At 41.4% G+C, this 25,904-nt stretch overlaps 1 protein-coding gene across 3 annotated transcripts in view; it reads left to right on the forward strand.

Moving 5' to 3' along the window:
• Znf521 (zinc finger protein 521) overlaps window positions 1-25,904 on the forward strand; it is a 290,004-nt gene that overhangs the window by 150,353 nt on the left and 113,747 nt on the right. For all 3 annotated transcript variants that reach the window (XM_075969268.1, XM_075969269.1, XM_075969270.1), the window contains one exon: window positions 9,182-9,266. In XM_075969268.1, the coding sequence (XP_075825383.1) occupies window positions 9,182-9,266 (85 nt within the window). The remainder of the gene's footprint in view (window positions 1-9,181; window positions 9,267-25,904) is intronic.

A 25,904-nucleotide genomic window follows, 5' to 3' on the forward strand; every position in this document is an offset into this window, starting at 1 on the left:
CTGTACCAGCTTGCATTTTCTCCAACAATGCAGAAGTGTTCCCTTTATCTCACAATCTCTCCAGCATAAGTTGTCATCAGTGTTTTTGATCTTGGCCATCTTTTTTTTCTTATTTATAAACTGATTGGCCCATTAGCTAAGGCTTCTTATTAACTGTAATAACTTATATTAGCTCATTATTCTTGTCTATGTTAGCCATGTGGCTCGGCACCTTTTGCGGTGAGGCAGTCACATCTTGCTTGCTCTGTGACTGTGTCATGACTCCCAAAAGAACTTTCCTCTTCCTTCTTCTGTTCGACTGTACTTCCTGCCTGTTTGTCCCACCTATACTTCTGGCCTGGCTACTGGCCAACTTGGCCATTCTTACAGAAGTAAGAGAGAATCTCAGAGTTGTTTTGATTTGCATTTCTCTGATGACTAAGGATTCTGAGGAAGGAAATGCCTTTGAATGGAGATGGTAAGTGTAGGGTGACTGACGAGACTGCCTAGCATTCAGGTGATAACAGAACATATCAACTTATTGTCCTAAGCACAATGCTGTAAGATGTTGGGTTCACATAGATTGGTCATGGCACTGGAACAGAGATTCACTGAATCCTTCTGCCTTTAAGTGGGATCAGAAAAGGTAAGCTCCTGAGGTGCTGTAGGAGCCTGGGTAAGACAGGGCGTGAACTGACCCCTTTGAGAAGAAAACCAACACATGCATTGGGGAAACAAGGACAAAGAGGCAGTAACTCAGCTGAGCGAGAAACCTAAGAAGCAAAGCCAGTTTCTAACATCAAGTTCAAGTAAATATGCAAAGTTTGAAGCAAATTTCTGAAAATTAATTTTGAACTGATTTGAAATATTGCTTTCCTATTTTTATTAGTTTTAAGTTTTATAAAATTTCTTAATTTATAATCTCCAAAATAATTTTTCCATAATATTCGCTGAGTATAATAGGTATGACTCCATCTTTCAAATAAAATTTTGGTTGTTTGAGTTGATTTTTTTGAAGACTCAATTATTTCTTGAATTTTGACTATCAAAAAATGTATTTGGAAATAAAGTGTTTTAGTACATTTTACCTAGTGTTTTAAAAATCCACTAAAAAATAAAAAACTGGTTTGACTTTTTATTGTTTGGTTTTGAAATTAGTGGTAGCTTAAATTTTTTTAAAAAAATCTTTGTGGATCTAGATCTCATTGTCAAAAATAAATCTGCTCAAATAAGTCATTTTTCCATGATGCTTTGAGAAGACACAATTAAAACAATAGCCTGTGTCCAGATTGTTATTAACTAGGGGAAGCTTTATCTTTCTGCTGTGTTTTCTGTCTAGCTGCTTGGCCAGAAGCAATCTTTGACCCTGTTTTTTTAATGATTGTTCTCCTCAGTCTAGCAAATGCCCCACAAGACCGTGAGCGTCATGCCTGGTGTGTGATCGGCACTTTGGAATAGATTTAGACTCCAGAGAATTATTCTGTTTCAGATCATGGGTCACCTCTAGGGCATTGTTTTCTGACTTCTCCTGGCTGTGTTGTTCTGTCCCCACCTGACTGAAGCTTGCTCCACTCACGGTACCAACGAAGCTGCTTGGTCCTGGGTTGTTTTGCCATGTTCTTTGGGCAAAATCCTTGGAGTACATTACTGTTTGTGTGTTTCCTTCGCCAAAGTGTATTATAGTTCCCTGAATTCAGAGATCTCGGTTGTTAATGCTTGCCATGTGCCAGGCGTTAGACAAAGTACTAGCCAGTCCCCAAGATTACACGATAAAGATGCTTCCATTTTTCGTTGGGTTATGTGGACAAGCTTGTCATCACCAGTAGCTTGTGTTACATTTCGGCCACTTTTCCCTCAGGGTTGAATGACTTCTTTTTATATTAATTCCATTATTATGTGGAAAACGAGACTAACTTAATATGTCTAAATTATTGAGTTTTGGCACAAAGCTATTGGCCCTTTATACTCCTACATGAGTATATATTGTACATAATTTCCATTTGCTTGCGAGCAGAATACTTCCCAGTAAAAGGGTTCCTGACCATATATAATTTATAACTAATATGTTTATTTTTAGAATGGTAATATATATTGCTATAAACATTAAAAACTTTTTGTTTTTTGTTTCACCTAGCTGATTTGACCTGGTTTTGTGTAAATTAATGCCTAAGTGTGTGTGTGTGTTCACATGTGTGAGGGAACACATATATACAGGTATGTATGTATGTGAGTTCATGTGTGTTTGGAGGTTGACACAGTGTCTTCCTCAATCACTCTCCACTGAGGCAGGGTACTCATTGAACCCACAGCTCTCTACTTCAGTTACTTTAGCTGGCGACCTTGTTCCAGGGAAGCCCTGTTTCACCTTCAAAGCTCTAGAATCACTTGAGAGCTGCTATTCCTCCCTATGCTGTCATTCAGAACTCCAGTCTTCCCGTTTGCATAGTGAACACTTTACCCAGGGAGCCGTCTTCTTGGCCTGGTTTGAATCTTTATACAGATTTTCTTCAATCTCATCCTTTCTGTCTCTCCACCCTGTTGCTAACTATGGTGTCCTTTATACTATCAGTTATTGAGCTTTTAAAACTAGAGATTAGGACTCTTTGAGGTCATTTGCGTGTTTGACTTGAAAGAAATATTAATACGCTTCTAAAGTCCATCTTTAGAGCTGGCCTTCAGTCGGAATCTCGTGTGCCCATGGGTACCCTCGCATTACATCCCCATAATAAAGAACAGCAGAGGCAGTTACTGCTGAGTGCTGGCTCCACGGTAGGCATACTGCTAAGTGTGCCTCTACAGTTCTCATTTCACGTGCAACTCTAAGATGTAAGCTTTGCTCTTTCCAGTTCACAGTGAAGTTAGCTAAGACTCACAGCCATTAGATGACATCACTCAGCTGAACCGTGAAGCCACGAAATAGCGACTGATTGCAGAAAGAACATTCTAGAGTTTCTTTCCAACCAGGATGACTGCAGATAACTGGGCTAAGTATGTTTTAGCATCATTGTAGAGCATCCCGTTGTCAGGATTCGAACAGCATTTCAGACTGTCCTTTCCTTCCTTGAGACTGGTGAAATAAAGGAAACTGAGGGCTACAAGAAGTGGTACTGCAGTTTTACACTCCGAAGCTTCAAACATGGAGTAATGGTGATGAAACAGAAACACAGGAAGCCATGCAGACAAAGTCAAATGCAAAACTACCCTTCATCCTTGAGGCACAGAAACTGAGCATGACATTGAGGCCAAAGGCAAGGGCCTGCAGGTCTGTGGGACTTTAAGTCCTTCTTATAAGACAAGGCCAATGTGGTACTTATTCATTTATCTATTTTCAAAATTTAAAAAATACGATTGTTGTATAATCCAGGATGGTTTTAAATTCCTGTTTATTTATTTTGTTTGTATAGGTGTTATTGAGCTATATGAGTGTGTACCACATGCATGCCTGCTGTCCTGGGGGAAAGAAGAGGGCATCAGATTCCTGAGGGACCCGAGTTACAGATGAGTCACTGTGTGGGTGCAGAGAATTGAATCTGAGTCCTCTGGAAGAGCAGCCAGTGTTCTTAACCATTGTGCCCTTCCTCCAGCCCCTGGCTTTGAACTCTGGCCTCTGAGATTGTACTGTGTGCCACCATGCTTAACTTTCAGCATTGCTTTTCAAACTAGACCGAGGTGAGGAGCTCTGGGGTAATTCAGTGACAGAGTGCTGGCTTAGTGTCCATGTGGCTCTGAGTTCAGGCCCTTGCACTCCAGACAGGCATATGTGCACAAGTAAATAAATCAACAATCAGCAAATAAATAAAGCAGCAATAGGACCATTTCCTTCTCTTGACAAGAAATTGGAAAAAAAGTTCCGTTGTTGATCACTATTTAGTACATGAGTTTTTCAGCAGCAGGAAAAGAGGCAGGTTTCTGATTTTAAATTGAGCGTGTTGTGTGTCCTCTATCCTGCGGCAGGGCAGGTACACAGGAAATGCCGCTCTGTGAGGCTCAGGCCCAGCAGACTGGCATAACATCAGAGAGGTAATGGCAAAACTCATTCACTCCAAGTGGGCCTCAAATCAAGACTTGGATGAATAGGGGGGGGGCGGGGGGAGCACCAAAAGTGACAGACTGACAAAGTTGGAAATGAGGTGTAGGTTTGATAGTTTACAAAGATAACTATTTCTTGGTAGGCTTGATAGTTTACAAAGATTGCAATTCCCACTAAGAAGACTGACAGCATTTTAAGCAAATTTAAGCTCAGGAAAACACCAAAAAAGCCAAGAGTATTTGAATATCTAAAATTAGCAACAGAAGCTGGCCCTTGAATTGAAGCTTTGGTAGAGATGACTCTTGACCAGACAGCCCTGTAAACCAGTAGCTTGCGTTAGGGCAGGATTCCCTGGGTCAGAATTCAGGTGTTCGTACCAATTTCTAAAGGCAGGTAGAGAACAGCAGTTGATATACGAGAGCAGGGTAGAGAGGCTCCAGCGTTGGTCACGTAGAAGGTTCTGGACAAAGTTTGCAGAGACCTAATAACTATATTAATTTAATGAGAAGGCTTTCATAAGATCTCAGATTGAAACTGTTCTTTTAGTATTGAAGTAAGATCATAGTTGAAATAGGGTGTTAAAACGACAGAATATTGAGAGAAAATAGATAACTCCTGCAATGAACTGCAAGAGTTTGGAACCCGTTCTACAATGTAAGTCTCGGAGAAGGGTCTGTGATCATTGGGGACCTGAGACCAAGGCAGCAGAAATAGTCCTTCCTTATTCTGACCTGTTTCCCATCATCTCTGATAGTGTCAAAGCCAGTGTGCGCCACAGGAAGGAGAGCCTGCTTCTAAAATGGGATTTCAGATTTATAGCCAGAACTATGTTAAAGTGACTGGGAGGGAACAGAGTAAAAAATCATACAAATAAACCACTTTACCTCTATATGTGCGTGCGATTCTCCTGATGTAAAGGGCCTTGCCCATTGCATACCTTACCATCCTCCACCCTAGGCAGATACCCAGTAGCCCCTAATAACACCTAGTCACCAGATGGTGACCACACTTCCCTAGTTGGCACAGATACTTCACCGCCAAGTCAGACCTCTTATGTTACATTCAGTGAAGAAATTTTTCTGGGTCACCTGGGAATAGTTACCTTTCTCCTCCTGTGACCTGGATATTTTAAAGGTAATAGCCCAGTTCTCTAAGAGTATATTGTGGGTGATGTGTTGCGCCCCTCCCTGCCCAGCCCTCAGGCCCATGTTTATTCTTCTGTCTTTGTATTTGCTGAGAACTAGGCTGTTGGCTCTGAAGGTTGTTTCAGGTATCATCCTTTCAGGGACGCAGAGGTCCCTTTCTCTCCTGAGTAGTCAGCAGCTACTAATGCTTACCCAGACCACTGCAGGGTGGCGGCTTCTCATTACAGCATTTCTGTCTACCTTTTTTTTTTCTTGTTTCTTGTTTCTTTGTTTTGATTTCTTGCTTAAACATCCATGACCAAGACCTCACAAACTAAATTCCCCCCTGGAAAGGGGAAAAGCCAATTGTTTCTGACCCTTTGATTGCCAGTTGTCAGAAACAGAAATTTACATCACCAGGTGTCGGCAGACATCTGTAATCATAATGCTTCAGAAGGCTGAAGAAGAGAATGTTAAGTTTGAATCCAGTTTGAGATGTCCAGGGAGATTCTGTTTCACAACAATTAAAAAGAAAGGAAGGACGATCTGCAAAAGGGGACATCATACTTAGAGACGTATCTAATAGTCATGGTGGCAACTGAGATTGGTTTCTGTCTTTGAGGGTGACTATGGCCTCACTGGTTTTTTAATGTAATTATTATATTAAAATCAAAGCAATCTACAACTCTAAAAAATAATCTTTTATAAATTCATAATTTTTTAATTTGGTAACATAAATGTAGTCTAAAAGCTAACAGGGCAGAGATCAAGTAGAGGGAAATAGAGTTAATCAAAAAAGGAATTTTTCTACTATACGTTATTAGAGATCTTTAATCATTTTTTTTTTACTTACGAGATGTTCTTTTCTGAAAGTCTCTGAATACCTTAACCAGAGTATAGCTGAAAACAAAAATGTCAAAGAGGCACATTTAAATTGTTCTCAAAATCAATCAAAAATAATGAGGTGCTAGAAAAAAGTTGTATCCTTGATAATTACATCTATCAGTATCAGAAAACAAAAGAGAACAATCAGGAAATGACAATCCCACTCCCAAGCAGCACATTTAAAAAGGCTAATGAAAAAAAAAAGTCTCTTTTAAAAATGGTACTAAATTAGCATTTCAAGTAAATTGACAACCTAAGCGTTGATCAAGGCCAATCTGGGGCCCAAACAATGGAAGTTCTGTTTCTACTTCACCTGCTTTTAAGAGGAATTATCTTCCTTGCCTTTTTTGTTGTTGTCTTTTATATAAATGGAAGCAGTTGTCCTAGGGGAGGTGACAGTCCTCTGGCACTGTGCAGCATCAGGTCACCCCTCAGGCGTCTGACTTCACTTGGGGTTCTGTTTGGTAGAGTGACTGGAGGGAGAGTATCATGTTGGAAAGCCATTCAGGCGTCTGTCGTGAAGGGTCTCTATTCTCAGACTGAAAAGGGGGTTAATGTAACTGTCTATTAGACATGGGATTCGACCTGCTCATTAAAGCCACAGCCTAGGCTGGGAGCAGTGGTTGAAAGCAGGGGAGAATGGATGGGGCCTAGAAGTAGGGTGAGTCCCTGGGAGTCTCAGCTGTGTGGAGCTCTTCAAGGATCAGGCTCACTGTTTAGATCTCTTACTTAGAGGGTGGTGTGCAGGTGTGCAGTGCTCTCAAACATTGTGAAAAGAACCTCTTGTAATGAGAAGTACTTTACAGGCCATTTAAATCTACTATCCTAAAAGCTGGGAGGTGAAAATGAATTTTCACCATGGTTTTCACTGGACCGTTTTTTAGCACACCTCCATTTGAATAGCATGGCTTTGTTTTGAGAAACCTGGGGAGTATGCTGAGATGGATGGAGCTGGAGTAGTTAAGGCATGGTACCTTGCTTTATACTTCCCTCTAACTGTAGGTTTAGTGTATATATCTAAGAACACGGCCATGTCGATATAAAGCAGGAGAAAACATTTTAGACACTGCAAGGTGGAGAGAATTAGCTGTGCCGATTATCAGTAGTGACCAGAGCATTTTCTTCAGTGAGAGGAAACTTAGAGGGGTCTTCAGATACGCTAGTTCATTCTGAAGATAGTCAGAAGTGCTGGCATTTTATTACCTTGGCTTTTCAACTGGTTTTATTCTTTATTAGTGGAGGAGGAGAAAAGAGCGCCCCGAGTAGATTCCAGCCACACGCCCATCAGTCATCCTGCTGGGAGACAGTTTTCCACATGCTCTGTGCTTTCCTGTGATAACAAGAGAAAAGTCTAGCCATTAAGTTTATGTTTCGTTGTTTTTCAGCAAGGTCACATATCAGGAATGATGCTTGAGGTATGCTAATAAACAATATATAATGTAGGCCATCAGGGAGCAAGAAATATTTTCTAACTAGTTCTAAAGGGAAATACTGTTACAAACGGGATGGCTGTTATTTACACAGCACATGTCGCTCTGTACGTCACCGTCAGAGGATCTAGGGGACAGCTCCATGCAGTAAGTCTTTCTTCTTGATTGTCAGGGTGTTTGATGCCCTGGGTAGCGTTAGATTCAGTGCATTCAGTCCAGTGTATTCTAATGTGCATAGACCTTTGGATAATTTAGACACCTGGATTAGAGACACTCCTGAGTTCCCATGGTTTGCAAAGTATAATGCCCATTGTTGGAGAAGAAAATTCTACGTAGATTTTAACAATTAGGAAAATTTGACATTTGTAGTATTTATCTCTTTTAATTCCAAGTAAAATTATACTATTTTTATGATTAACTTTATTTTTTTATCCCGTAAACAACTTGAACTCTTCAAAATGAATTATAATTTATGATTCATATTTCCTATTAATACCATCAGTAAAACCTGTGGTATGACTGCATGTGAAAGTTTAATCTCATGGGAATGATTATAACACACATCATGTATGCAGTTTTACAGGTATAATTTTTTCATATTTGAGAGATCTCATAGTTTCTTGTTTCATCATAGTAGTTTTAATTTTTCAACGTGATCTTTAATTGTAAATGGTCTTTAATTGCAAAGAAATGTACAGGATGGTGTATTCTGTACAGCAAACCAACGTTCAATTATCGAGTCCCCCGGATGCACTGAAACTGATAATAAGGACCAGCCCACACTATCTGCTTTATCAGGCCGCCTCATTTGAGTCTGAAGAGATTTTCCTTCTCTTCCCACTTCTGTGTCACGATGGCACCAGGCCCACCTTTCTCCTTCCTCTGAGGCTCAGTTTTGCGTATACCCTAAAGATTATCTTAAACACTCTGTCCATCTATTTCATTGGACCGTCATGTTTATTCTGATACAACTTCCTAAGAAGAGAAGTACATATTTAAATGAATTAGAATCTCAAAAGCATTACCTGCCTTTCAGACTTTGGATAAAAAATCATTTTAAAAGAATGATACTCATTATATGTGTGTGAGTATTTTGCCTGCATGTATGTCTGTGCACGATGTTAGTGACAGGTGCCCTAGAGGCCAGAAGGTGGCCAATCCCTGGGAACTAGAGTGACAGACAGTTGTGACTGTTTATGTGGGTGATGGGAATTGAACCTGGGTCCAATGAAAGGGCAGCAAGTGATCTGAACTGTCAAGCCATGTCCCTAGCTCCACTGTCTAAAATGCTGTGAACCTCAACTTCCTAGTCATTTCACTTCCTCATTGGTGGAAGAAACTACCGCCATGACTTTGGTCAGAATTAAACTGTATCTGATTCTCAAAGCCATTGATCTTTGAAATTGAGCCTTTTGTTGTAGACATTTTAAAATACTAGTGTCTGTTTTTGAGCTTAAGAGCATTTATATTATTTTATGGTATTATTTCATAATATGGTGTTTTTGTTTCTTATACATAGATCAACCTTTGGTATGGCTGTCAACGCTCAAGAGTCTTGATAAGAAACTCATGGTATTTGTGTGAGAAATCCACAGAATTTTAATCAGCCACATAGACAAAACCAGTATCTTAGAAAGAGCACTCTGTGGTCAGATATTTGTCTTTATTTTGTTTTGCGTGGGAGCAGTTAGACACGCGTGTCTAAGTCACCCTGTTTATACTTGTTTTCTCAGAAGAAGACGTACCAGTGCATCAAGTGTCAGATGGTTTTCTACAACGAGTGGGACATCCAGGTTCATGTGGCAAATCACATGATTGGTGAGTGAGTCTCTGCCCCTTATTACTGATCTGTTTTTCTGGTATGCATGTACATCAATCAGCGCCTATGTAATTAAAAGCTTTAAAGATGAATTAATTGTTCTGCCATCAATGGCTTAGCTAGGAATGATTGATTTTTTTTTTATTCCTCTTATTAGACCTGGTAAGGCATTAGCATGTTTTATTTTCTGTGAGGGCTAGTTTAGACTTCTGCAGAGGATTATCTATGTTCTGCCAGTCAAAGCACAGGTGATTAACAAATTAAACTTCTAATCATTTTTGCATTATTGAAAACTAACAGGAATGGTTAATGAACTGGATGTTAGCTTTCCATAGAGTTTTAGACAGGTTTTAATTTCAGAAGTTATTATGATAATGGCACTGCTGTGTGTTGCTTAAGCATCTTTGTATCAAAATCCAAAGTGGTGAGTTTTTGTGATGGGGAAACATAAATAATTTAAATTGCCATAAAATAGTTTTATAAGTATGGTTTCAACAGCCTGGAAATAATCATGATCATAAAGATCACGTAAAAAATTCAGTAATCATTTTTTAATTCCCCACCAAATTTTCCATAGATCTTTATAAAAGTGGTTAGGGAAAAGATATCTGAAGCTACTCCAGGCCAGTGATTTTAGGGTATTGCATTTACTAGATAGGCTAGAACTAAAACAACAATATTTTCACCTACTCATATTGTCCCATTATCCATGAATTCCTCAGGGGTTAGTGTCTGTTTTTTAATTTGATAAGCACTTAGTAACAATGCTAAGAATTTTATCAGACAATTAAACTTTATCAAGCACATCTTTTGCTACTACAAAATGACAATTGCTATTATTTTGTACTATTTTTGTTACTCCTTTTTATTTTTATAACATGAGTGCATGAGTTGTTCTTTTTTTTTTTTCCCCGAGACAGGGTTTCTCTGTAGTTCTGGAGCCTGTCCTGGAACTAGCTCTTGTAGATCAGGCTGGTCTCGAACTCACAGAGATCTGCCTGTCTCTGCCTCCCGAGTGCTGGGATTAGACCGCCTGGCTAACATGTGTTTTTATTTCATAATTTATAAATACATAAATAAGTATATTTTACATATACATAAATATGTATATTTTAAAGTCCAGTTAACCTTACATTGAGCTAATAGGAAACTTTGTAAGATAGGAAGGAAGATTCAACACTTTAGATACAGAATTTGTTTCTAGGGGGACTAATTTGTATCATACAGCCAGGGAACGGTGCTTTAAGAATGTAAGAATGTAGATTTTAGGGTTACTCTAACCCCAGCACAGGAAAATTACCATAGCAGAACTTGCAATGTTTTTGTCTAAACTAGAGAAGATAAATTAAGAAACATGTTGGAAAATTGATTAATAGTTTTTCAATAGCTTTAGCTTTTTTCAAATGATGGGACTTTATAGATGATTGTTATTGATTTAAAAAAAACTAAAATAACTGGAAACTGGACCATATACCTGACACGGTTTATGCATTGATCATTTGATCTCTTCATTTGCCATGTTTGAGTGTGAAGGCTATTAGTGATTTTTATGCATTAAATTAATATATCCTTTATCATGGCAGAATAGTATTATAAGGTCATCATAAGCCTGCAGAAGATAATCACAGCATGGAAGGGATTCTCAGAATGTTCCTTGCAAATTGCCTCCTGTTCAGAATCCTGAAAAAAGTACTCTGTGTGAACCTCCAAAATTACGTTTTTTTTTCTTCTTAAGAGAAAAGGACAGGAAAAAAAAAATAAATGTTCCCTGCCAAATGACAACCGTTCATATTTACCCATCCCGTGTTTCTTCAGTGTTGCTCGGTGGTCATGGGTGATTCTGCCCATGGTAGTTTCCTTAGCCTTGGCTTTCAGATCTTCTGGCTACAGACGATGTAGTGGATCCTGCTCCCGTCCAGACCCCTTCAGTGTAAAGTTCCTTTCTGGGTTTCTGATTCATCCACCATGCAGATGAGCACGTAGGATGCATCTCAACCACAGTGTTAATGGCTTTTCCACAAGTGGGGTCTGGCTTGAACGTGGAGCGTTAAGAGATCTTTTCGGCTCTCCAGTTTCACTGTCTTTTTGTCTGTGCCATCAGTCTGCCCTGCCTCATCTTTTTCTTTTTTCAGTTGCTTCTCTTCGTATTTGCCTTATGTTCCTCGCATCGTTAGTGCTCTCCCAAGTCTTCCCCTCTCTCTAATAGTGGATTAATATGACTCTCACCTCCCCTTGGGATCTGAGCATTAACAATTCACCTTTTATCAGGGAAGCAAATCCCTTTCCCTTACACGAAGGGCCTGATTATTTAATATTCAGGCTATTTTTAATAATATGTGATTCCCTTGCACTCTAAACAAAGTGAATAGCCTCCACTTAATTGCTCTGTCTGTTGACCAGGCGTCCATGTTCTTAAACCCCTTTCACCTATCCAGAGAGGGAAGGTGAAACAGGAGGGAGTCGCAAGGCTGAGATGCCCCTTTTAAAATCCCAGTGTGATACTTAGTCTTTCAAATGAGGCAGGCAGCATTATTTTGTTGGCTAAAGTACCTCCATTGAGGCTAGATATTTTTAGATTGTGTATCTGTGTGTATTTTTTATCTAATAAAAAAATAATCTGAACTAGACATTTAGTAGGGGAAGAGGGATTAGGGGTTGTCTGAAAAGCCTCTTACTTGGCTAAGAGGATGGCTAGTATTTCTGCAGATTTCATTTTACAATCAGTGTGGTGGAAGAACCGTGTCTTCTGGTAGAAAACGAGGTCTGCAGATGCCCCCAGTGAACTGTGACTTAATGTCCCCCTGTAGCTAAGCCCTTTGCATCTTTCTGGGGAGTGCATAGGTTTTTTAGGCAACGTCCAATCGTCCTCTTTCTGAGCGTACTAGTTTCATGCTATTGATGATGGACATTTGCGAAAGGAAATCATTGATGTTTCCACCACATACGTAAAGGCGTCCTTACATGCTGTTTGTCGCTAGGTGTGGACATATAATCTCAATTGCAGAGTAATTATTTCATAAAATGTGCCAGGGACTTGGCATATGCCTATTAAGGAAAAAATAAAATCTTTTCTGTTTACCACATTTTGACATGGTTTTGCTAATAGATAGATATGTCAGAAAAAAATAAAATCTTTTGTTTACCACATTTTAACATGGTTTTGCTAATATACATATATATATATATATATATATATATATATATATATCTGACCAGTAATTACTTAGGGATTTTTTTTCTTTTTTACATACACATTCTCAAAGAGTGAGGGAGAGATTGGGGGAAGGAGTGAACTACCAAATGTTTTAACAGCTTTCTTGGGGGGAAGGCTAATGTCTGTGGTAAATGAGAACATTTTTGTCCTCCTTTGTTCTTTTCACATAGTCTTTGTTCATTTTTGACCATACATTTAGAATCCCAAAAGAAGCCATTATGCATCATGACTTTTAATGTATATCTACCCTTCTCTTCCTATCGAGTAGTAAAGATTTATTGTTATTTTCCTCTGTGCGATTTCTGGTTATTATTATTTGGTACATATTAACAATGAAGAGACGGACCCGGGAAATCTAAATGTATTTAACCCCATGAAGGGATGGGCTCATATAAAATTACGAGGCTCAACCATAGCGGAGTGAATGTGTAAGTGCTTGGAATAAGGGCTGCTAGGCCTGGGATGGTGTAAAGAGAGGCCACTGCCAAGAGCTGTTTATGAGGAGCTTAATTTTTTCACTCTGATAATTCTTGACCAATAATTACCAGCCTCTAATTATCTATTTTAGTTAGAAAGAAATTTCGTTCACTATGGAGGTTGGCATTGCAACGAGCACATAAATCCCTAAAGGGATGAATGTGTTCCAAACAGCTACAAACAACTGTCTCATGAAACACAGTGAGCAAATTGTGAGTGGCTGGTGATGGGCAACTGGCAGCATGTCACCGTGAAGGGCCAGTCAGCTCGACAAAGAAGTGACCGAAGGGGAGGTGGGCCATTGTCCTTGGAATGGTTGCTGCCGCTGTGAACTTGGGAAAGAAGTAGTCAGGACATAGTTGTGGCCATGTCCAACCCTCCCTTCAGAGTTCGTGGATAGACTATGAAAGGAGTAGCTACAGATCATTTTCCTGTGAATTACTTTGAAAGATCTACCTAGAAATAGATTTTCTTTTGTTTCATTTATATTTTCACATTGATAATATTGTATTGTAATAATTACATGTAAGGAGTCATAATACCCATTTTGTGAAACGATTTGAAAAAAATTCAGATGTAATAGTTAGTAGTGCTAGCTAGCATTTTAGGAAAAAAATAATTTACATCTTAGAAAAGCTACAGTGGAATTTGGCATCATAAATAATAGCTTGTCTGAAAAGAGCAATGCAAAGATATTGACTTTTTATCCAGGCCTCTAATACTCAGCGTAGAGAGTCAACACTGTGCTATGTATTCAGGAATGTATGTGCCTTATACGGCATGGAGCATGTGCTGTGCATGCAGGAATATATGTGCCCCATACAGCATGGAGCATGTGCTGTGCATGCAGGAATATATGTGCCCCATACAGCATGGAGCATGTGTTATGCATGCAGGAATATATGTGCCCTAGATGGCGTGGAGCTTCTGCTGTGTTTTGCTAATACCATGACAAAAAGAATGCATAAATCAGTTTGGAGGAATCAATGGCATTTTAGTCTGGTCTTATAGCAAGTGGCGTTCATATGTCTTGCAATTTTGTTGATGCCCAAGGTGACAAAAGGCATTCCTTCCTTCTCTTTTTGTCACTGGATGGACTGCTTTCCGAGTAATTGTAGTGTTCCGTGCCATCTCTGAAGCATTTCAACTTGAGAGCTCTTGCTTTAAAAGAGACAAACCCTAAAATACAGGGGTCTAGACTAGCTTCAGATTTTCCTTGACTTTGACGGAAATAATTAAATATATCTTGATCTCTTCTAGAAAGTCAAAGAGCTATGCTTTACTTTAAACTCTCTGTCTGCATTGGCACTTGTAAAAACAATAAATAAAGAGGAATTCGTTGTAGTGTCTATAGGTATGAATATATGTGGAATATAAATGTGTTTCTGTCTGTGTGCACACACATGTCCACATGAGCACACATACACGTATGTGAGGGAGAGACCACCCATACCATTTTAAGGAAAATCATTGGTATTCTCTAGAGCCATGATTTACATTGACTCTAAAGATTATTGAATTAAAAAAAAATCTTCATTTGGTTACTTAAAAGTTCGGAGAATTAAGAAATCAAGCATTTGATGTTGCATATGAGGAAATATTGGCTTCTTTCATCAAGAGCTGGATTAAAAAAGATGAAATCTGGGCAGTTTAATGGCAAGAGAAAGCTACCCTCATGTGGGCAATGCTGGCTTATTTGAAAAGCCCATAAAGGGTTTCTGCATGGGCCATACAAAAGGGGTACTTTCTCTTTAATAGCCATCTGTACAGGAGAGATGAGGAGTGGGCCAGGTCATCTCTCCTCAGCTGTCAGGATATTAACGTAGGTAATGGAGCAAGCTCAGCGTTCTGCTGGGTGTTGTTTTTCATAGATGTTCATCGATTTACACAGATAATTCTATTTATTTCTTAGAGTTGGTCCAAGTGAGCTAGGCAGAATAACAAACACCAAGGCATTTCAGATGACTTTATCTTTGTTTGTAATGTTAACTTTTGTCTAAAAAAAAATGGTGTCACACCTACTGTGCAGATGGCTGCATGATCTGTAAACCAGCCAAAACATTTAAACCAATGTGTGATCGGGGGATAGATTAAATAAAGGATAAAATGGAGTGTGGGCCACAAATTCTAATAATCAGATAATTTTAAGTTGTGTGCAATGTTGAGCCGTGGCCACAGTGATAGCTGGGAGAGCTTGCCAGTGACAGCAAGGTGCCGTATAGATCTCAGGATGGAGTCCGTGGCCTGGTAGGCCCCAGTTTGAGACCCACACATTTGCTGTACAGCTGGCTGCTCTGTATGGGGACATCAGATAAAACTTATGTAAAATGAAGTGTTATTGCTTAGTTTGAAATTGTTCAGAGAGGGGATTTGCAGACAGTAAGTGAAAACAGAATTCACGATACCAATGAAGCGGACTGTAAATATGAAGAGGCTTTAATTATCTGCGCAATTTAACAAAAATTCAAGATGTATTCAGAAAGGACATCAACTAGCATAAATACAATATAGCTACACTGTTTGCTAGGAGCGGAGGACTGTGGGAACGCACCGAGCCTTGGCTTTCAGCTGCCTTCCTAAAAGCAAGGTCAGTTGAAAAGAAAAGTAGTCTTTGGAATTAGGCAGCGTCTTCCCGAGCGCCCCGAGTTCTTTGCAGTCCGAGAGATTCATGGTGACAGACTTTGTGTACGGCTCCTGTTTGGTGCTGTTGGAAGACAAATCCTGGTGTTTATCCTTATGTGTGTTAGCAGACTTACAAGACTAAAACGCCTTAGCAGCTACTGCAGGTTCTGACTTACTAGCCCCAAACAAAGCCTCCTAGACATTCCTTGTGTAATTTGCTCTAGAAGGAGGGTTTGCCTGAGCCTGAAGACAGACCCACAATTGAGTTTGCTGTCACCTCTTAGGACATGATGCCCTTTACAGGGCCATGGAAGAGCCTCGCTCTCAGGCAGCATGACTGCCAGCCCGGCCTCCTGGGTTCTACAGAGTGCATGGGCAGTGTCACGTGGCTGTGCTTCTGCGTCTCATTTTTTCCTTGCCCTTGACTTCTGTCGTCCATGCCACACGAAGCTTGCAGGACATTTCTGAACGGAGGGCACGGAAACTCACCAGTAATAAACAAAAAGAGGTCCCTCCGCACTGTTGGACTCAAGCACACCCACACAATGGATCCTACACACATGCATGCTGCATGCCGCACAAATGCATGCTGACCTATTTCCACAGAGCCCGTCTCACGCAGCCAGAGAAAAGGTCTCTGACGACCCATTTCTGTAAGTTCGTTCTTAGTTGCGGGGCTGCTAATCGCAGTAAACAAAGGAGGGGAGAGCCAGTGTGGAGAGTGGTATAGAACTTCAGCTGCTCATATTGTTGCATTTGGAGCGCTGACGGGGTTTCGTAGGTCACCTTTAGAATTATGCCTATGACAGCAGTAGCTACCTGCCAAGATTGCAAGGTATCTCACAGCTCTCAGGATGGCGCCTGTGGCCCGGTAGGCCTCAGTTGGAGGGGTACACATTTGCTGTACAGCTGGCTGCACCGTATGGGGCAGCCGTGTGGGCTGTTCAGGAGCTGGAAAGGAGACAAGCATGAAATTTCTTCTAACCCCAACTCTGTTTTTCTGTACTGTTGGCTGCTTCTCAGATCCTTGACAAAAAAACCAATCAGGCACCCTTTAATCCGCCTGTGATTACCACTGGTATAAAAAGAGAAGCATAATGAGGAAAAATGCCTCGTTTTGTTGCCTTCAAAAGCCAACAAATTGGAGTTAACTTGACAGGAAGTGGCTTAATAATTAGATTATTTATTTATTCCTGACACATATCCCCCTGTTACTGGTCTCAGGAGACCCCGTAGATGCTACGATTTTCAAGCTGCCATTACTTCGCTGTCTTCTGCGAACAAAGAAGCTACTGTCTATCAGTCAATTAAATGCACTCTTTAAGCAGAGGCTGCGAAGTCCTCAATGGAGAGAGCCCAGGGACACTGTGGCTGATGATTCCTTTCTCTGTACTGTACATCACTCTCTCAACTAAGGTCCCCACAGAGAAGGAACAAAGTCATGCATTAAAATAGCACTTGTTGATTTGTTTGCTAATGAAGAACCATTGGACTGTTTGTGTATTTCTGGGGCAAAATTGTTGATAAAAGGGCCCACTTGCCAGCCTGCCTCAGTTCCTCTGCCCTGAGTGCTTATTTAAGAGTTATTAACATTAAAATCAACAAACAACAGAATTGGGAGAAAATAATCTCTGCTAAGTTTTCTCGCTCCTTCCATCCAGTTCAGCCTACAAAGGCGGGAAGCAGGCATGCGCCTCGCTACAGCGGCTCTGCAGCAACACACACACTGTTTCCTCTCGGAGGCAAATGTTCCTTCTCCACGTTTAAAAATGAAAAGACATTAGAATCTCTAAAGGCAGCTAACCTCTTAGGTCTCTTTGCATTTCCTGCGTATTGAAAGGCATTTCTCTAGCTATTTCTCTAACTTGAATGTTCCTAGAAATTTTAGAAAAGAGCTGAAAAGGTCACCAAGGTAGGTCAGAGGCCGGAGCAGAACTGTGTCTGTGTGCCTCTGTCTGTTCTGTCTCTCTTCTGTGTCGCTTTATTTACATGTCAGAGGGGCTCTCCTGTCCTCTCTAGACCTGGCCCCAGCACCTTAGCACGCTGCTTCTTTATTCCTGCCCCAGTTTGTTGTGTGTGGTACCCATCTTTGTGCAGCTCTCTGAGCTCCTATCCAGTGTTTTGGTGGTTGGAGCGTACATCTAAGGTTCATCTGGAAAACTGCAGACCTATCTGGGCTGGAAGACTTAAATAATAGCACGACAGCCTTCTGATGAAATATTTAGCCGAAGCTCTGCTATTGAAAGAGATATGTACATTTGGAATTTCTGCAGGGCCTCTGGACTTTGGAGCGCACCCTCTCTTTGTTGCTTCAGACTCTGTAAAGAGCAATCAGGGCTTTTACTGCAGTTTTCATGACCCTCTGACAACAAACTGTAATGCATTAGTTCGAGGCATCATCAGACGGCTGTATTGTATCTCCTCTTTCTACCCTGTTATTCCAATTCATTTGTTAGAAAAAGCTTAGGTACTCGGAGGTGTTCTATAATAGAAAATGAATTTGAAACCCTTTCATTAATTGGTGATTAATATGTTTCAGGATTAGTTTAAGCAGGGCTCTACCTCCTGCCCAGTCAAGTATGTTCTGGTTAATATCCAATTATCTGCACCTTCGCCGTTATTATGTCTTAATATTTCGGATATGATACCAGAAACTTGAGAGTCATGCTAATGAGGAGCATAGAGCAAGAATTAACCAATGACATACTCAATGATCCTTGCTGAAGACCATCTTCCTCCTTCCCCTCAACACCTCGCTTCAGCCTCCTGTGAGCCCTGTCTGAGGAGTCAGACCTCCGGCTACAGCAGGCAAGAATTAGAGAAGCAGTCATTCTCACTTTTAAACAGTACGGATTTGAATTCGCAGTGAGGCTGTTCACCTCAAACCATTGTTTCTCTTCATTCCGTGGAGGATAAAATAGGACTCGGTGAACCTATTTATGTTTTCCAAACAGGAAGCGCTGTGTGTTCTTTCTCCTCCCCTTTTAACCAAGCTGCATGTTGTTATGCCTCCAATGGATGTTTAATTCAGACTAATTTGCTATCCCTGTAATATTTCACTAAGGAAACATGCTTCCCCTGCTAATCTTTTCTTCTCTTTCTCCAAGACCCAGTACCGTGCTATATCCCGGCCACACCTCCATTCAGTGTTTTATTTTGTTTGCTTTTTTTTTCCAAGTCTACTCACTTTGGAGTGATCTGACTTTGTCCCAGGAGCAGTGGCTGCTGGGGTGGCTTGTGCCTGGTGCTGCTGAGTAGCACCACTGGGGCTCTGTGTGTTGCCCCTTTGTATGCGGTATTGTAATGAAGCCACATCACTAAATTGCAGTGAAGGGTGATTGTCACAGAGGGAAGCCTACTACACCTTGGGGTCCATTTGTACCAGATTATTCTTTTTATTGTTGTTATTACATCCCATCTTCTTGACTCCCTCACCGCCTGACTTGCTGTTGGACACTGATGCACCGTGCAGGGGAGCTTGAAGAGCAAGGCAGACATCCCTTTTCTTCTCTGATGATCATACCAATCACCATTCAGTTTCAGAGCCAGATAGTCCAGGTGGCTCTGTGTTCATTATGGATAGTGATTGACTCTATTGAGTCCAGTTGTATTGTCGTTCCCTTCAGCTTCCTACAAGAGTGGGTGGTGAGGAAAACAGGGCCCAGGTTACCCTCGTATGCAGATGCCATTACTCTCTAGTGAGTGGATGGCGGTGACCATCCTGATGTGCCCCTCCCCAAAATCCTTTAATAATTCACAGAAGTCATCCAATGACATAACTGGTTCAAGACCAATATTTCTTGATCAATATTGTTACAGTACCCCTCAAAACAAAATATCACCCCAGCCTCCTCGTGGCTGAACTTTGTGTCTTAGCTTTTCTCTCCTCTCTGTTGTCTTTCTCCTTTCTCTACTACATGATTTTACTTCCATTTCATTAGTGTTCCGTGTTGTTCCTAGTTAAGACCCCAGCACCGAAGCACATTCCTGATTTATTCCTGCACCGGGTTTGCTGTGAGCCATGCCTATCTTTGGTATATATCCCCCTTTCTAGTAAATGCTGTAAGTTGATTTCCCTTATTTTCTGACCCTACCTGTGTTCTACAAACTAATAGGAAGCCAACTCGTGTTGAAGTCAGGGGTCTTGTGTGCTACCTGAAAGCACTATGAAGGACTCTTCAGGTTTGGACTCTGTATAGTTAGGTAGGAATTTTGGGTCTCTGATAATCCCTTTAGTGTCAGGAGCATGGTGTCGGTGACTGGTTTTCCCAACTCTTAGTGCAGCTGTTTGCTTCCTCTGAGTCTGCAGCATTCAAGCCACCAATCGAGACAGAGAACTGAAACGTCTTCAATTGAACCATCAAGTCTGTTAAAACTGCATGGCCATGACGCCAGTCCCACGCTATCCGACCATACACACTTCCGACTGTGGGCCTAGGAGCATTGATTTTTAGCTGTCATTTCTAGGGCACATAGCGTAGAATTGAAATTTAAACCTTAATCCACTCAGTAATGCAATTAATTTTTAATGTGCAGTAATACTAATTGAAATGGCTTGAATTTAGTAAGTCACCACAAGCCATTTTCCAAAGCGAGTGTCTCCACTGAGGACTAGAGAACAGATATTGTCAGGGTGTTGACTCCGAGTGCTCCTCCACAGCTCTCTAGGAGAAGGGCTGTTCTTTTAACCACATTATAGCATATGTTTTTAAGAAGAGAGCTATCTTTTGTGTGTGTGTCTGTGGTAGGGGGGAATCCTACTTTTCTAGCCACTGTCAAAGAGTAAATGTTAATTTTTCAAGGCATCATTTTAGCTAGAAATATTGTAACAGGTTAGCAAAAATAAGCTTAACTTGTTGGAACAGTCATTCACTGTAGCTGCAAATGAAGTCACCCTCCAACCATGTCATAGTCAACACTGAAATCTATAGACACTGTGTCTGTTTAATTTCACTGTGTAATGTGGTTTTTTTTTTTTGCTTGTGAGATCATTTTAATTAAAACTTTTAATTAAAAATTTCACAGTCAAAATCAACATTCTGGATGGGCAATCTAATTATATGACTTGGATTTCAGATATTATTTCCAGATTTGATGGACACGGTAATTTGTTGTTTTGTTTTGATATGTTTATATTCTGATTAATTAAAGCTATAGCTTACTTCCTTATACTCAAAAACATTAACCCTTACACATTGTTTTTAAAAGGCCTTTTAAATGCCTTTTTTTTCTAGCCACAATAAAGCAAAATTTTTACAGTAAAAACCGAATAGGTTTTCAGACCTTTCTGCACTAAAAAAGATTTTCTAAGCACATTTATCTGCTAGTAAATGAGGACTTTTAAAAATGCTTCAATTCTCTTGATGAATGGGCTTGCAGGGTGTTCAAAACAAGCGCCAGCATCAAGTTCAGAAGGGGAGGGAAGCTCTGTGTGCCATGCTTCTGCATCTCTCACAGCGTAGCATCTAACAAGCCAAGAGCACTGTTAAAGAACCTTAGCATCTTTTTAAATGGGATTTGAATGTATTTTTTTGCAGCACATAAGTAAAAACAATATTCGAGAACTCAAAGCAGTTGTAGCGTGTTATATTTTCTAAATAAAGTGTACTCTAACATGATACCAGTGAGTTCAACAGATCTACACCACAGAACATAAATCCGTTTATGGTGCCCGGATTAAGAGTTGAGACTGACTCTCATTTTTGTCACTGTAAATCATGAGTGCTGTGGAGATTGACAGTGAGTGTGAAAATGGAACCATCGCCTACCAAAAAGGAGAGCGCTCTCTTCTGATTATTGTAAGCCTCCCAAACATCAGCTGAGCCCTGTGGGGAGTGTCTGTGCTTTTTTCCTTTCTCTCTCTTTTTTTTTTTCATTTGATAAGGGGAACAAAAGCAGGAAAAGTGAGAGAAAATCAATTGATAATCCATTCAGTCTGGATTAGCCAGTCACACTGTGGAGAGTACACAGAACCAGCCTTTCCAGCAACTGTTTTGGGTGTGTTATTACTCCTGTACACAAATACAGTGTGCTGTAGGGCATCTTCAGGTAATATTTGATGGTTATTACCTAAATATTAATTGCCCTTTTAATTTGGAATGCACATTAGTTTGTAGGAGTTTTCGGTGATGCTGAGGTCACTCTGCCCTCTTGGAGCAGTAGCTTAGCATTCGCACAGACCCTTCAGCTCTGCCGCATCCTCAGCTTTGAAGCTGGAAAGGAAAGCCGAGTTGGCTCCGCTTTGGAGGCTGGGTGGGCTGGGTTCGTCTCAGAGCCTATGTGTTCAACCCTAGTCTCCCTCCTGTTTTATATGCAGCCAGTGGTCACAGAATTCATTCAGACTGCACAGATACACGTATCATCTGTAGGGCATGCCCTCTGATCTCAGTAAGCAGAAACATAAGAATCCTGATGATGGAGAGGAAAACCATGTTGTTTTGGGATTATGTATATCACATAGATGCCCGAATGAAGGTTTCCATTAGAAATACTGGATAAAGGAGATGACTTTATGTATACACGAAACAAACGGGAAAGATGACTAGATGGGCTTCATATATAGGTGTGTTTAATATGCAATGCTTGATGTATGTTGACCTCGGGTTACAAGAGTAGAAAATCCCATTTTCCAGCTTGTTTCAAATGTAGTAAAAATGCTGCTTCAGTTGCTTTATGCTACTCACATTGGGAAAGGTGCTTATACTGTGATAATTATCATCAAGGAATATTAATGTGTTCAGCATTTGTAACCCAAAAACTCATTATAGCTTAAGCTGTGCATCATCTGTGAAGAGAAACTTTGCCAGAATCGGCTCATCACAGGGGTTGCCTCCTGCTTGCTGTGGAGTGGTCAGAGTACTGCAAGAGGTCACTCGGGCTATTTTTGAAAGCTGAAGTTTTGCAGTTTTTGAATTGCTGCCTTCTGTCTAAAGAGCTCATTGTTTTTGCCTCTGAATGGCCTTCTTAATGAATGCATAGGCGAGCGCAAGAAGGAATAAGATTCAGTCGATGAGCGGTAGCTGTGCCTCCTGATGGCAAACGTAAGAGGGCTGGCATGTGTTTCCATACCAGGATAATTGAAGCGCTTGTGTCTCCTCTCCTGTCACTGGGTGAGGGGGTGCCCTTGGGTTTCAGATAGAAACGCCCCATTGGGGCCCCCTTCACAGCCCTCTGCCTGGAAAGTGTGTAAATAAGACTGTGGGGTCAGCCTTCCTCTTTGAACAGCAGTGTCCTTAATTAGTCCGTGACAATCTTCCACATGAGCCTGACTGTCCCCTGGATGGCTTCTCACATACGGAAGACATCTCTGGAATTTATACATGTTTTCATTGTTTGCTTAAAATTATTTGGAAGAGACACAGACTTGAAGGGCAGCAGAGTCTCTGGGCGTTGCCAGCATACTGGCACCTGATCTGATTAAAAGAGTACCACTAGTGACCTGAGGTTGTTAGCTTCCTCCACGCCTGCTCTCACCTGTGCTGGACAGCTTGCTGCAAGGGAACTCTGTGCCTGCAATACTTTCACGTGATTAAATCCCATTATTTTCCCCCTACTGATCCATCGCCTGTCATTTCCCATAAGTCACATTGCTCCATGCTCCGTGTTATGGTTTGTACAGGCCAGGCAGGGAGCACGGAGGCTCAGCTCTATCAGGCTGTCTGCTGTGTTTCAGAGGTCAAATTGTGAACCTGGCCTTGCTCCTGGGAGGACTAGAAAAATATGTTTCATAACTTCCCATAGACTTAAGTGAAGAGAAAGGAGGAAAGCCATGAAGCCCATAGGCTGCGTTGAGATGAGCTGGTGGGTGGAAATTCATCAGGCAGGAGAGCTGACTGTGGTTCAGGAGGCCTCCTCACTGTGAAGGGTCACTGCCTTGGGTCCAAAACCAGTCCTTGCTGAGGGCTTTGGGGGCTAGGGTAATCATTCAAATAGCCCAGCAGGCACAAACACACAAGCTGATAATCTCCAGGCAAGGTGCTGAAATGGGAACTTACTTACCTGCTACAATCACTTACATGAAGGAATGCTGATAGGGCGAGGAGCGGGAATCCAGTACATCCAGCAGCCGTAGGCTGGTTCCCGTGGAAGCAATTTGTTTTGGTGTTGTTGTTGTTTGGTTTGGAAGGCAATGGAACCTTTATTTTATTCTGCAAAGCGCTAATGCCATATAATAGATGAACGTCTAGGACCGAAACCAGACTCTGGGTAGTTGGGGCTGGAGCACTGACAGTGCAATGCGGAGATACAGTGGTGGCGCCTCTTCTATGAGGATAGAAACTTAATAATCTTTATGAATTTTGAGTAACTCATAACTCCACTTCCTCACCCAAAGATATATTATGAAAAGATTGCTTCTAAATCCTTCAGACATTCTCTGCACTTATGATTCATGCCATCCTCTTTACCTTGAGGCGTCAGAAATGGATGTGGCTTCATCTCTTCATAAGAGATAAAAATGGATACTTTGGAAGGAGCAAATTGCATTTCCCTGTTTAAGTTCACTATTTGCACATGATGTGGTGGGATCCGAATGTGAAGAATTGCTTTTGACATTATTTCTCTGCCTCCGACGTCCCAGGCCATTGCATTACTATGCTGAAGTGCCCTGGCACGGCAGAAATGCGAGGTGAGACCGGCAAAGACTGTCACACTGCACCCCGAGTCCAGTTGTTTGCTGTAACCCTCGCGTCTTTAATCATCCAAAAGCCTTGGTTTGTCTTCGTGGTGGATTAGTGATTGAATACCAATCGTCTTCCAAGAAAGAAAAACCAAGCGCAGGTTTGTTTGGGCATAAAAGAGAGCCTTCATTTCTAGAGTAGATGGTGATCTGTTTTTCAGAATCTTTATCTTGACCAAAAATACAATTTAAACAAATTATCCTTCATTTTAGACATAGTGATGCTATTTCTAATTTAAATTTTTGTTTTTTAAGAAGTGCTTGGGCCGGTCAGTGGTGGCGCACGCCTTTAATCCCAGCACTTGGGAGGCAGAGGCAGGCGGATCTCTGTGAGTTTGAGACCAGCCTGGTTTACAAGAGCTAGTTCCAGGACAGGCTCCAAAACAACAGAGAAACACTGTCTCGAAAAACAAAACAAAACAAAAAAAAGAAGTGCTGTAGCTTTCTTTATATGTGCACACACGCACACACAGCTCTGTGTGTGTGCAGTAGTAGCCTTTCCCATCACAGACTTTATATGTGCACACACGCACACACAGCTCTGTGTGTGTGTGCAGTAGGAACCTTTCCCATCACAGACTTTATATGTGCACACACGCACACACAGCTCTGTGTGTGTGCAGTAGTAGCCTTTCCCATCACAGACTTTATATGTGCACACACAGCTCTGTGTGTGTGCAGTAGTAGCCTTTCCCATCACAGACTTTATATGTGCACACACGCACACACAGCTCTGTGTGTGTGCAGTAGTAGCCTTTCCCATCACAGACTTTATATGTGCACACACGCACACACAGCTCTGTGTGTGTGCAGTAGTAGCCTTTCCCATCACAGACTTTATATGTGCACACACGCACACACAGCTCTGTGTGTGTGCAGTAGTAGCCTTTCCCATCACAGACTTTATATGTGCACACACGCACACACGGCTCTGTGTGTGTGCAGTAGGAGCCTTTCCCATCACAGACTTTATATGTGCACACACGCACACACAGCTCTGTGTGTGCAGTAGGAGCCTTTCCCATCACAGACTTTATATGTGCACACACGCACACACAGCTCTGTGTGTGTGTGCAGTAGGAGCCTTTCCCATCACAGACTTTATATGTGCACACACGCACACACGGCTCTGTGTGTGTGCAGTAGTAGCCTTTCCCATCACAGACTTTATATGTGCACACACGCACACACAGCTCTGTGTGTGCAGTAGGAGCCTTTCCCATCGCAGACTTTATATGTGCACACACGCACACACAGCTCTGTGTGTGTGTGCAGTAGTAGCCTTTCCCATCACAGACTTTATATGTGCACACACGCACACACAGCTCTGTGTGTGTGCAGTAGGAGCCTTTCCCATCACAGACTTTATATGTGCACACACACACGCACACACAGCTCTGTGTGTGTGCAGTAGGAGCCTTTCCCATCACAGACTTTATATGTGCACACACGCACACACAGCTCTGTGTGTGTGCAGTAGGAGCCTTTCCCATCACAGACTTTATATGTGCACACACGCACACACAGCTCTGTGTGTGTGCAGTAGTAGCCTTTCCCATCACAGACTTTATATGTGCACACACGCACACACAGCTCTGTGTGTGCAGTAGGAGCCTTTCCCATCGCAGACTTTATATGTGCACACAC

Source organism: Microtus pennsylvanicus, chromosome 4, assembly GCF_037038515.1.
Source record: "Microtus pennsylvanicus isolate mMicPen1 chromosome 4, mMicPen1.hap1, whole genome shotgun sequence".
NCBI lineage: Eukaryota > Metazoa > Chordata > Mammalia > Rodentia > Cricetidae > Microtus > Microtus pennsylvanicus.